This window comes from Anabrus simplex, chromosome 3, assembly GCF_040414725.1.
Source record: "Anabrus simplex isolate iqAnaSimp1 chromosome 3, ASM4041472v1, whole genome shotgun sequence".
NCBI lineage: Eukaryota > Metazoa > Arthropoda > Insecta > Orthoptera > Tettigoniidae > Anabrus > Anabrus simplex.
Window position 1 is genome coordinate 330,524,650 of NC_090267.1, and position 14,222 is coordinate 330,538,871.

The 14,222-nt window shown below is 36.3% G+C and overlaps 1 protein-coding gene across 1 annotated transcript in view; it reads left to right on the forward strand.

The window, feature by feature from the left end:
* The window catches only part of Mitofilin (inner membrane mitochondrial protein mitofilin), a 197,711-nt gene that overhangs the window by 91,470 nt on the left and 92,019 nt on the right, over positions 1–14,222 (forward strand). Inside the window, exon 6 of the mRNA XM_067143176.2 lies at positions 3,738–3,876. Within this exon, the coding sequence (XP_066999277.2) occupies positions 3,738–3,876 (139 nt within the window). The remainder of the gene's footprint in view (positions 1–3,737; positions 3,877–14,222) is intronic.

A 14,222-nucleotide genomic window follows, 5' to 3' on the forward strand; every position in this document is an offset into this window, starting at 1 on the left:
GCAAAAAAAAAAAAAAAGGAGAGAAAACAAGAAACATGTTCTCTACCAATCCGATTATGCCATCATTCTTTATGCAACAAAGAGCATCTCTTTTTTTTGGCAGTATAATTTAAATACACCTTGTATAATACTCAGATATTGACATAACTTCTAAAGTACTTAGAAGAACTATTCACAATCACTGTAGTGTTAGTTTCATAAAAATTTCATAAAAATGAAGATATGAATTGTTTTTCAATTAAATGTGCAGAAGGAAATCATGAGGCCTATTGGGCTATGTGCTAGCACCATCGGGGGAATTAAATGGTTAATGGATATGGCCAGTGTTGATTAGGTTAAAATAATGCTTTTCTAAAATTTTACTGAAAATATACGAATAGTAATATGGCTCACCTAATTTTTTTTTTTTTTTTCTCTATAAAAATATGCACCGGGCAGCTAAGGTGTGCTAAGGTTTATTTAAGTATATAATGGTTCCCCAAAACAAAAGAAAGTTGGGAAACAGTGGTCTAGTCTAAGAATGTATAGTGTACACAGAAACACTTTTAGTGCTTGTATTCAAATTCAGTTCATCCAGTTTCCATGCATGATGCAATCATAACACCTGTTCCAAATAGCTTCTGCACTAGAGTTTCTGTGTTGTGAGAATGTGACTGTGGGAAACACATACAAGAGGATGATACAATTGTATTCAGATGACACTTTTGGGATGTATTCACTATTGCCTGTTTGTTGTGTTGTGTTATGCTGTGTATGTAATGATCATAAATATAAAGATAGGAATTTTCCACCTAATCAATACAATTATGTATTGTAAGATACTTAAAATATTTTTACTAGCAGTACTGGTTTCGACTCTTATGTATGGGTCATCTTCAGCTGCTGAAGAACCTTATTCTTATCAACACGTTCAGTATCTGCTTCTGAGCGGGACACTTGAATGTCTGGACCAGCCATTTTCATGCCCGGCCCTCTTAACGAGCATTACTTAATAAAATTTACCATTAATCCTGAACTATAAGTGTTTGAAACATGATACTTTGTACTAACCTCTAGTAAATATTTAGGGTGTGATATCTGGTGTCACAGGTTCCAAAATACGTCTAATTTTATACAGCCTATCTGTACTTTCGGCATAATGATTACTGTCACTGTAGTGAAGAAAGGGAAGAATATGAAGGAAGCGTATTTGGAACATTGTTTTAGAAAATATTGGGGTATGAAAAACAGGGTCTTCGGTCCAGTACATTTTTATATCAGGATTTATATCGGTTTTGACAATTGCATGAACGAATTCTTTGTGAAAGGCCGGGGCGCCGCGCCTATCACTTGACTCGCGTATAGATTGGTCTTCTCACACACATACTGATAAAATATGTCATTCATGAAAATACTCACCTAACTCAAAATATCCTGCTCATTTTCTGTTTGAACGTTTATATCTGAATTCTCTCTAAATGGTGGAACAGGTGGACAATAACTAGGATGATATGTATCAGCACTTCACTTTCCCTTTTAGGCCTATTGGATTCGGGAATCGGTATTTCCTCGTCGCTCTCACTTTCACTATCTGAGTCTATTTCAGGAATAAGTTCATCACCAGAATCATCATTGTGAACAATATCTGATAGTTTTCTTCCATAAGGAACTTTGTTTTATAAGCTATTATACTACACTCGGTAAGAACGACACGCACTGTATTGGAATTACCGACTCGACACGCGAGGAAGTGTTGAGATATTCCCGCTAAAACAGCTAAGATAAACATGAGCCCACTCAACGCGGGGGTTATCTAAAAAATGTCAACCAACTTCCTGCTACAACCAGTAACGCTGACTAAGGTGTAGGAATACATAGATGACGAATATAAACAGCATTGCTTCGCGCGGAACATTAAACGTCTTACGCTGTCCACGGCCTGCAGCATAGGAGCAAGCTTAAACGTCTTACGCCGTTCACGGTCCGCAATGAGTTAAAAAAACATATAATATTAAAACACTACTTATACTAATTATAAATGACTAATGCTAAATTACAATGATGTGTTGTGGGATTAAAATATGCTTGGAAGAGTAGTTTGTAAATCTAAAATGTTCACCAGTTCGTTGTACTGTCACAGATTTTGATGTTCATTCATGTACTTATTCATTTGATTGCAGTGTTACAATGTTGATACTCTTATTTTAAATTTAAAAACGTCTTAATACTAAGTTAAAAGGTACTGTGTTTTGTAAAATCTGCATCAATAGGAAGTATTATTATTATTATTATTATTATTATTATTATTATTATTATTATTATTATTATTATTATTATTATTATTATTAATCATATACAGTCGTATCAGCACACACTTTTTTAAAACAACCAGTTTTCGGACACTAAGGTCCATCATCAGTTTTAGAATTTAAATTTAATTCCACATGAGCGTGTTGTCAAAATTAGTTAAAATGAGTTTAAAATGTAGCCCTGTTGACATTAACTGTAAAATAAGAAAAATGAAAAACAAGTGTAAAATTATGCAAATAAAACATAAACTTAAAATAATGATGTAAAAGGTATGAACATACCCTAGGAAGGGCTGGCTTTTAAACTTATTTTAACTAATTTTGATGACACACTCATGTGGAATTACAGGTATATTTAAATTCTAACACTGATGATGGACCTTAGTGTCCAAAAACCGGTTATGTTTTAAAAGAGTGTGTGCTGATACGACTATATATGATTAATAATAATAATAATAATAATAATAACTACATCAGCACTGTTAATAAGAAATGGCTTTGATATTTTATAATAATTATAATAGGAAGTTTGGTAATAAATTAACATATGTATTGATGACATAACATCTGAAGTACTTCACAATAACTGTAGTGTTAGCTTCATAAGAATATGGCGTGCTCCTGACAAGCACACAAATGTTAGGCCATGACAGCAAATAATCTGACACAGTTCAACAGATCGCAGTTATGAAGAGGGGTCGCACTTTAGTTAATGGGACATGAAATCCAAAAAACTTGACCCTGAGCAAACCATGAGAAGATTTTAAATTTATTGTTCATAACATGTGACTCATGCCTGTTTTATTGTACAAGCTCGTCAAGACATATAGGTCTTATGGCGATGATGGGACAGGAAAGGCCTAGGAATGGGAAGGAAACGGCCATGGCCTTAATTAAGTTACAGCTCCAGCATTTGCCTGGTGTGAAAATGGGAAACCAGGGCTGTCGACAGTGGGGTTCAAACCCACCATCTCCTGGATGCAAGCTCATAGCGGCGCACCCCTGAACCGCCCAGCCAACTCGCCCGGTAGAGAATAATTTTGTAACTCCCTCTTTGTCTTTAAACCTCCAACTAAAGCATATGTTATTGTTTTATCAACAATGCTTCACAGAAAGCTTAAAACTTGTCAGCATGCTTTATGAATTTAAATGTTGAATATTTGTCCTGTTCAATAACTGGAAAGAATTCTAAATTACTTTTTAGGAATTACACACTTACAGGATGACAGTCAAACTTACTTCGGAATGATATGTGTAACAAAAGAACTTCATTTAAGCTATATACTGTAGGTTTTATCTATTCTGATGTTGGCTGTTATAGCACAGTTGAATATTGGGTTGTTTATAATTTTTTAAATCTTTTTTTTTTTTTTTTTTTTTTTTTACTGTTTTATGTGTGTAGATATATATATATATATATAGATATATGCATTCACCAATTGTTTGCAGAACACACGAGAGAAGTCTACCAACTAGTAGAAGAATCGATAGAAAGAGCCGATGCAAAAATTTGGAATAATCTGAAAGTCAAGGCAGAAAAGAAAGAGAGAACAACAAAGGAAGCTGAAGAGAAAGCTAGGTTTGCTTTGTAAGTAGAAATCGAATGACTCTTAGCATGTTCATGTTGTACGTGGCATAACTACTGTAAAATTCCCATTCAGTGTCCCTTAGGATCCCATCCAATCTGTTCCTGGAATTGAGGTTCAATAAGATTGTGGTTGTTCTGTCCAACATTGAAAATTGCACATTATCCTTTTCATTACTGAGGTACTCTCTTGTAAAATCACCCATGCTGAATTATTTTTAATAATTGATCTTCATCATTTCCCCTTATCCAGCTCCTGCCGGGTCGGGGTATTTATGGCACTTCTCCATCTTCCTCTTTCCTTCCACCATTCCTCTTCCATGATCTTGTCCCAGTCTAAATTTTGTCTTCTTATGCCGCTCTTCACTGATTCAATCCACCTTGTTCTAGGTCTTCCTCTTGCTCTCTTGCCCTTGCACTTTACCTCCAGCATATGTCTTGGAATTCTGTTCTCCTCCATCCTCTTTACATATCCAAACCACCTTAGTTTATTCTTTTCAGCTCTCTCATTTAACTTTCTTATCCCAACTTCCTTCCTAACATCTTCATTTCTCAATCTGTCTTTCCTTGTCTCTTCTGTCATACTTCTTGGGAATTTCTTCTCACTGGCTTGAATTCTACTCTCTTGCCTGCTTGTCAAAATCCAAGTCTCAGCTGCATAAATCAGTATTGGTGCATAGTACATTTTGTACATTATTTCTTTACTTTACCTTGGTACTTCTTTGCTCCACACACGTTTTCTTACACTTTAGTAGAATGCATTACCCTGCTGTACCCTCCTGCTAATCTCCATGCCCACCCTAGCATTTTGCATTAATTCACTTTCTAGGTATTTAAAGCTGTCCACAATTTCCAGACTCTTGACTTCCAATTTTCACAGTACCCTTTTCCTTGCCTTTCCACATCCGACATCACCATAGTCTTGCTTTTCTCTGTACTGATTTTCATGCCATACTTCTCAATTTTTTGTTCAGTACATTTAATTGTTGTTGCACTTCTTTGCTTTTCTGTCCCCAGATCACATCATCATATGCAGATAGCAGTATCTTCATCTCTTTATCTCCATATACTTCCTTTGTTTCCTTTACAATTTCTTCCATGACCATAATAAACAAAAGAGGTGACAGCACACTCCCCTGTCTTAATCCAGTCTTATTCTTAAAACATTCTGTCTTTCCAAATGGGGTCAGTACTCTAACACAGTTTTTGTACAGTAGAAGCCCGCAATGTGAGTATTGGGATATAACAAGAACTCTATTGTAACGTCAGCTTTTTTCTGTCCCTTCAAAATTCCTATATTAAACTGTGTATTATCCTTCGGTTACAGTGAGAGCCCTATCACTGACACATCCATTATTACGAGCGATTAATCGTACATGATTTTTTTTCGTTGCCAATGTTTATGCACCCAGCCATTATATTGCATGCGATCGATCATCTTTGGTATAATTTTCCCGCTATATCCACTAGCGAACTCTCTCGTTGACATTCAGAGTTGATTAGTAATACCCGTCAACTTATGTTCCGTAAAGAAAAAAGAAAATGAAAGAGAATATGTTTTCATAACAAATGCGTAAATAACGTATCCAGTAGCAGTTGTTAACTCGTTTAAAGAAAAGACTGAAATAAACGATCGCTTAATTTTAATGCTAAATATTGCAATTAAATAAGAATGGGATATACATCAAGATATGGTAGAGTGCATCATTTATTTCAGAGGTTATTTAATGTTTTCTTGCGTCTAGTTACATTTCAGAAAGACTATTATCATGTAAATTTATAGCAAAAAGGTTATCATTTCTCTACTGGTGTTTGAAATATGTTTTTATGATACATATAGTATGGTTAAGTTAGCTTAGGTGACACTGTTTGAATAATAAAATTGAAATATTTGCTACAAAATGCGATCAGTCATCTTCGGAACGGTATCGTTTTCTTGCTACGTGCACTTGCGAGCTCTCTCGTCAACATTCGAAGGCGATGTTGGAGTGGATTAGTAATACCTGTCAACTGCCGTTCCTTAAAGAAAATTGGATATGTAAGAGGAGAACATGTTTTCGTAATAAATACGTAAATAGTATGGTCGATAACAGTCGTTAACTCATTAGAAATAAAGGCTAAGTAAAAGAGTGCTTAATTTTAATACTGTACACTGCAATTAATTAAGAATGTGATACACTTCAAGATATGGTAGAGCGCATCACTGATTTCAAGGTTAGATATTTTCTTGCATCCGGTTACATTTCAGAAAGGCTATTATCATATAAATTTATAGCAAGAAGGTTAAAATTTTCTACTGGTGCTTAAAATATGTTCTTATGATACATATATGGTAAAATGTCATAGTAATGAATGCCAGTTTAACGAAATCCCTTTTCCTTATTTAACATGTGTTAAAATATTTCATTGTAACAAATTTTGAACTTTCAGTATAATTAAATTAAAATTGAGCCTTTTTCTTCAAAATATAATTGAAATTCATCCTGTTTTAATCGCCGAATATATCGCACAACATATTTCTGTACAGCTAATACCAGACGGCACACACTATACAACACACAGGCGGAACTACCCGATTACAAATCCGGGGGAAAGTAAGCAAAAACATCACAATTCTGACGAGCGGATTGCCTACCCAAAAGCACGCGAAGATTATCTTATTCATTTGTGGTGTACCGGTACTGAACGTCATTACAGTAAAGCCTCGTTAATTTGAAGTAGTTGGGACGCAAAAATATATAACCGTCAACTCTTAATTCAGAAACGCCAACCCTTGTCGCATCACAAAATATTCCAAGACCCGTTACTGCATGCAATTAACCTTGATTCACAGTTTAAACCTTTCAAATGTCATGGAAAAAACTATTTCCAAAATGTATCCAACAAGGTACATTTACAGTATTCAGATATTGCACTCGGATAACTCACTGATAAACATAACCTCACGCAACAAAAGAAAAGAAAACCAAAGCATGATTCAAAGACGAGGAGAAATCTATGCTGGCTCTCATGTGCAAGTGCTTTATTCATTGGATTACTGTATTGCATGCATTTTATATGCCCTGTACTTGCACGGAAAGTGCCAGACACCCTTAAAACATCATGGCTTATTGAAGTTTCCTATGACGAGGGGATAAAGTATCTCGCTTCCGCGTGCATTGCAACGCAGTACAATGACCCAAACCAGGCTGGCACTTCTCTCCTTTAAAAACATAAGTCCGTTTGGGCTCAGCGTTAAAAGAAACAATGCAGTTTCATCGGCATCGACAGTATCGTTCGGTGCGCACGAATTGATTATATGAGCCACATGTACTTCCTCTTAAAACAAGAATCACCACCACCTCGCCAACTGTTGGGACAGCCAGTGTTCACGGATTCTCCTTCTCCACACACTGCTTGCTACGTGATATTGTGGCATTCCTTACAACGCTGAATACAAAAGAATTACGATTTCACTCGAACCTAGCAAATATGAAGCACACTGTAGACACACCGAAGTGAGTGAAAGTGTGGAAAGCTACCTTGTACATTCCGGAAGACGCGTTCTATCATGACGCGCATAAATTTTGAATTCAAGCTATTCTGTAAAATACATTTTTTTAAAATTTTTTTTTAATGTAAAGGCAGTTTTGAATTAAAAGTCTGAATTTCAGTAATGGGGCCAACATTGTTCTTCAAATTATGTATTACCCGTATTTCGAATTAAACAACTGAAATAACATGCAAAACCGTACTTTATGTTTCCGGGAACGAGATTATCTTCTAATTAGGCGAGATTTTGAAATAACCAATTTCAAATTATCGAGGTTCTACTGTATTTAGGATTAATTTCTTATACCTAAAAAGCGAATTAAAGCCAATTTGCTATTAATAAAAATACCGGTATGTTCAAATATTGGGGTGCGCGGATTGGATTGCAGTATTCACGTTTATGGGATACGGTTCAGGTAGCCATTTTCCATACATGTACGCAATTGGTCGAGCTGCATATAGATTTCAAAGTAATCAATACGTAAGAAGTAATGCTATTGACTGGGTAGGAACCCCACATTTACAATCAACCAATGAACGTTACGGTTTTATATCTCTACCTTCAGTGCTGCATTCCGTTTATTCACGTCTCACAAGGCATTCGTTGTTTATCTCTTGTTCGTGAAGCAATATGTGTATTAGTGTGCCAGTTAACTCTTTCAACAACATGGATCAAAAGAAGCGAAAGCAGTTTCCTTTAAAAGAAAAATGTGAAATACTTCGGGAAGTGGAGAAAGGCGGAAAAAAGGAGAAATAACGAAGAAGTATGGCATCAGTCCTTCAACACTATCTACTTTTCTAAAACAGAAAAGTAAGATAGCAGAATATTGATGCTGATGCCCTTGGCCCATAACATAAGAAGATAAGGACAGCAGACTATGAGGAGGTGGACAAAGCCATTTATACGTGGTTTGTCAAAATGCGGACCAGAAACACGATCATTTGCACGTTCACTTGGATTTCTGGAATTTATGGGGAGTACTGGTTGGCTTCATAGGTTCTGGGAAAGATATGGCATTTCCCACAAGGTTGTAAATGGTGAAGAAAACAGTGTCCCAAAGGAAGTTGCGTCTTCATGGCGGATGGAGACACTATCAGCTGCCTTGAAGGAATATTCGCCAGCGGATATTTATAATGCTGACGAGACTGCATTATTCTACATATTAATGCCAAACATAACCCTTGAATTCTAGGGAAATAATTGTTTTGGGGGGAAAAGCTCAATAGAACGGATAACGGCTCTTTTGTGCACCAACTCCGCAGGGACGGATAAACTGAAGCCTCTCATAATTGGGAAGTTTGGAAAGCAAAGGTGCTTCAAGGGAGTACAACATCTGCCCTTTGGACATAGGCACAACAAAAAGGCATGGACGACAACAGTGATCTTCGAAGAGTGGCTGTTGTGCCTGGAACGTTGGATGAAGGCCGAAAAGAGGAGAATTCTTCTCATCTTAGACAATTGATCCTCTCACAATTGTGTACTTTGCCATTTGGAGCATGTGAAAGTTTTATTTTTGCCTCCAAATACTACCTCAGTTCTACAGCCACTGGATAGGGGATAATTCACATGGTGAAGCTGCATTACCGAGCTTGTGTGGTCTGGCGTATGCTATGTAACATTGCCTCAGAGAGAGACATTAATGTCAACTTATTGGAAGCAATGCAGATGTTCAGTGCTGAATGGAGGTCATTGAAAGAAGAGGTAATCAGGAACTGCTTTAGAAGAGCTGGAGTGGGTTATTGAGAACACAACATCACAGAAAGTGAAGAGTTGGATACAGAAACAGAGGAGAATTGAAAGCATTTGTGTGAAAAGTTGGATGTGCCAACAAGTGTAAATCTTACTGATTATGTGAACATGGACTGTGAAGTGTTAGTGGAAAAGGAAATCACTGAAGAAGAGATTGTGACAGATATTATTAGTGATAGGAATCCGTATAATGATGAGGTGGAAGAGGAAGATGTGCCTCAAGTGTTCAGCAGAGTTTGACTTGCGTAGGCAACAAACATGGCACGTAGTCTTCAGGATTTTTTTTGTCAGGAAGTGATGTGCTGGAATCTGTGTTAAATTCAAGTGCAGTTGTTGCTGACTACCTTGAATATTTGTTTGTGTCTGGGAGTGTTCAGAAGAAAAACAGACTTTTTCAAAAAATAAAGTTGAGGAGATAATGTACCGGTACAGGGTAAAATTTGAGATGCTGAAAACTTCTTACTAGTTCCTGTACTTTATATCATTACTTCATGTAAATATATGTATCCTAATTTTCCTCTCATTTAGTAAATATAGTATTAAGGTTTTTTTATTTGTAAATTCATGTTGAAATAATGTAGATTCTTCAACAGGTTTAGCAATGGGCAAGTGCTTAAGAATTGTCTTATTTCACTGTAACAAAATTTCACAATAACAAATTTATTTCTGAGGTCCCCAAAATGTTGTTATACTGGTTTTTTACTGTAGTACGGTTAAGTTAGGTTAGGTGATGCTGTTTGAATAAGAAAACTGAAACGTTTGCTACAAAATGTGATCAGTCATCTTCAGAACGGTATTGTTTTCTTGCTACGTGCACTTGCGAGCTTTCTCATTAACATTCGAATGCAATGTCAGAGGAATCGATTAGTAATACCTGTCGATTGCTGTTCCGTATTGAAAATAAGAAATGAAAGTACATGTTTTCACAACAAATACGTAAATACTGTGGTCGAAAACAGTTGTTAACTCGTTAGAAATAGAGGCTAAGTAAATGGTCGCTTAATATGAATACTCTGTACTGAAATTAGGTAAAAATGTTATACACCTCAAGACATGGCAGAGCGCATCACTAATTTCAGAGGTTAGTTTATATTGTCTTGTGTCTGTTTAAATTTCGGAGAGGCTATTCCCATGTAATTTTATAGCGAGAATGTTATCAATTCTCTACTAGCGCTTTGAATATGTTTTCATGGTACATATTAGTATGGTTAATTTAGGTTAGGTGACGCTGTTTGAATACGAAAACTGAAACATTTGCCACAAAATGCGAAAGATCATTGAACCGTATTGTTTTCTTGCTAAGTACACGTGCGAGCTCTATCATAGACATTCGAAGGCGATGGCGGAGTCGATTAGCAACACCCTTCAACTGCTATTCTCTAAAAGAAAATTCAAAATGAAAAAAGGATAAGATATTTTCATAATAACTGCATAAATAACATGGCCGATAGCATTTGTTAACTCGTTAGATGTAAAGGCTGAAGTAAACGGTTGTTTAATTTTTATCTTATATACTGAAATTAAGTAAGAATATGATACATCTCAAGATATGGCAGAGTACATAACTGACTTCAGAGGATAGTTTATATTTTCTCGTGTCTAGTTAAATTTCGGAAAAACTATTTCCATCTAAATTTGTAGCGAGGTTATAATTTCTCTACATGCACTTGAAATATGTTTTCATGTAATATGATTAGGTTAGGTGACACTGTTTGAAGAAGAAAACTGAAACGTTTGCCACAGAGGCCTTTGGAGTAATACTATAATTTTTTTCAGAATGAAATTAAACCCAAACCTTCATGAAGTATCGGATTTTTTAAAATAACAAACGAGTAAGGCGCATTGTGGATATTAAGAGCAAAAACACAAGTTTTGAACAAACTGATTGCTGTTTCATAACAATTTTTATGTATGGGGTTTTTCCCAACTGTAACGGAAAATCGGATATAACGACAATCCGGTTTAGCGAGTAAATTTTTTGCCATGATGAATTCTCGCTATAACGGACTTCTACTGTACATTGCTTGCACCATTTCTTACATTTCCCTTCCGAGTCTCTTTTTAATCATGGTTTCCCAAACCGTCTCTCTGGGGACACTATCGTATGCCTTTTCCATCAGCTGTCTCATGCTAAAAATTGGGTCCACTGTAGATCTTCCACTTCTGAAGCCATATTGTTCCTCTTGTAAATCTCCTTCAATCTTCCTTCTCATTCTTCTTTCTAATATCCTTTCCAGTATTTTAACTACCTGCAATATAAGTGTGATTCCTCTATAGTTACCACAAAGTTTCATGTCCCATTTCTTAAACACTGGTATTATTATCCCTTTTTTCCAGTGTTCTGGAACACATTTGTGTTTCCACATACACTTCAGTAGTCGGTACAACCATTGCATACCAACAGGTCGAGCAGCCTTTATCATTTCCACACTCATTTGATCCATCCGTGTTGCTTTTCCCATCTTCATCTTTTGTACCGCTAACTCCACCTCCCGCATTGTTATATCATCCTCTGTTTTTGACTCCTCACACGGTATTGCTTCTATCTCCCCTGTACAGTTGTTCACATTCAATAGCTTATCAAAATACTCCTTCCATTTCTCTTTATCTCTTCTGGGTGTGTTAACAATTCCCCATCTTCCTTTTTCACTAGCTTTGTGATAACTCTTTCTTTCCTCTTACTCTTATTTGATATGAAAACATAAAAGCTGAAAATAAGATGGGAAAACCAGAGAGTCTGGCTTCTTGTGTTAAATTGTTACACTGACTATGCAGCATCCTAAACTGGTCACTTTCTAACACAAAATAACTACTACAGGAAATTCAAGTTTGTCCAACATAAAAGACCAACAGTTAGACAATATAATAATGAAAGAGAAATGAAGACTTAACACGTTCAGTACCTGCTTCTGAGCGGGACACTTGAATGCCTGGACCAGCCATTTTCATGCCCGGCCCTCTTGACGTGCATCACTTAATACAATTTACAATTACTCCTAAACTATAAATGTTAGAAAAATGATACTTTGTGCTTACCTGTAGTAAATATTTAAGGTGTTGATATCTGGTCTGACAGGTTTCAAAATACGTATAATTTTATACAGCCTATCTGTATTTTCGGCATAATGATTACTGTCACCGAAGTGAAGAAATGAAAGAATATGAAGGATGCGTATTCGGAACATTGTTTTAGAAAGTATCGGAGTATGAAGAACAGGGTCTTCGCTCGAGTTCATTTTTATATCACGATTTTGGACTAATCGGTTTCCACGATTGCATGATCGAATTCTTTGTGAAAGGCCGGGGCGCCGCACTTATCACTTGACTGGCATATAGATTGGTCTGCTCACACACATACTGATAAAACTCTTTATTCATGAAAATACTCACGTAACTCAAAATATCCTGCTTATTTTCTATTTGAACGTTTATACCTGAATTCTCTGTAAATGGTGGAACGGGTGGACAATAACTAGGATGATATGTATCTGGCACTTTTCTCTATAGGCCTATCTGATTCGGGAATCAGAATTTCCTCGTTACTCTCACTTTCACTATCTGAGTCTAATTCAGGAATAAGTTCATCACCAGAATAATCATTGTGAACAATATCTAATAATTAATCTTCCGTAAGAAACTTTGTATTATAAGCCATTATACTACACTCGCTAATAACGACACGCACTGCATTGGAATCTCAAGTACCGACTTGACGCGCAAGAAAGTTCTGAGATTTTCCAGCTAAAACTGCTGAGATAAACATGAGCCCACTCAACGCGAGAGTTATCTCAAAAAGGTCAAAAAACTTCCTGCTACAACCAGTAACGCTGACTAAGGTGTAAGAATGCATAGATGACGAATATAAACAGCATTGCTTCACGCGGAACATTAGACGTCTTACGCCGTCCACGGCCCGCAGCATAGGAGCAAGCTTGAACGTCTTACGCCATCCACGGTCTGCAATGAGTTAACATGCTTCTGGTGGTTACAGAAGGTAACCATCCACTTTCAAATGCAAATATACAACTACACTTTATACAGCAACTTGAGGCCTGCTCAAAATGAGTAAAAATATTATTCAAGAAAAACACTGAGAATGCATAAAAAATTCATGTGCATCTTGGTATAAAATCACTTAATAAAAAATTGTCCAGGTTGGTTAATCAACAGTTCTCCAAAACTGGTAATTTCAAAAAATAGTAGTCGACCTATAATATGTTTCAAAATGCTTGTCGTGTTTGGAGTAGTGTCTTTCCATTATTGTAAACCTGATTTTGAACTTGGCGGAGTTTTCTCCAAGACAAACTTGTAATATTTATTTGTTTCATTTGCTATTTCTTAGATAAGGACTGGTGAAAAAAGAAACTGAGGAATGTCCAAAGTCCCTGTTTTGTTCTGTAATAGACTAGAGTAATACCACTATTTGTTTCATCAAAATCTTGCACAATTGTACTAAACATATTACACTGTCAATGGAACATCAGAGGATAGGAATGGCTTCCTTTTCTCAGGCTTTGCACACTTGGTTTGTCAGCATCTGCACTTACATTATAGTTACTATCATTATCATCATCATTCTCAAAATCACTAAAATCGGAATACAGTAAAACCTCGTTGAGACATTCCTGCGGGGGACAAAGAAAAAGAACGTGTTAAGCAAGAAAATGTACTACTGAATACACAAATAAAAACTATCCAACAGGGATATGGAAACACTAGTTGCTATTTTTCCCGACATAATGGACCAACTATATTGGTATTATAAATTTACTCATTTGGGACAAATATTTCAGGTTCCCTATGGGAATCAACATCTATATCATCTGATGGCCAGGCAGGCATCAGTTTTTGGAAATGAGATGGTCTCTAAAGTGCATTGGCATTGCTGGTGGCTCCAAGTAGCCTACACAGTGGCCTCCATGGTATGCACTAGCCATGCATCTTGGTAGCTGTGCTATTTACCAACCAATGAGCCCTATTTAGCACACTGGGGTGAAACGCTGGCAACCAGGAATGAGTTAGCTGGAAAACTTATAATGTCCAATAACGGTCCAACTATATTGGTATT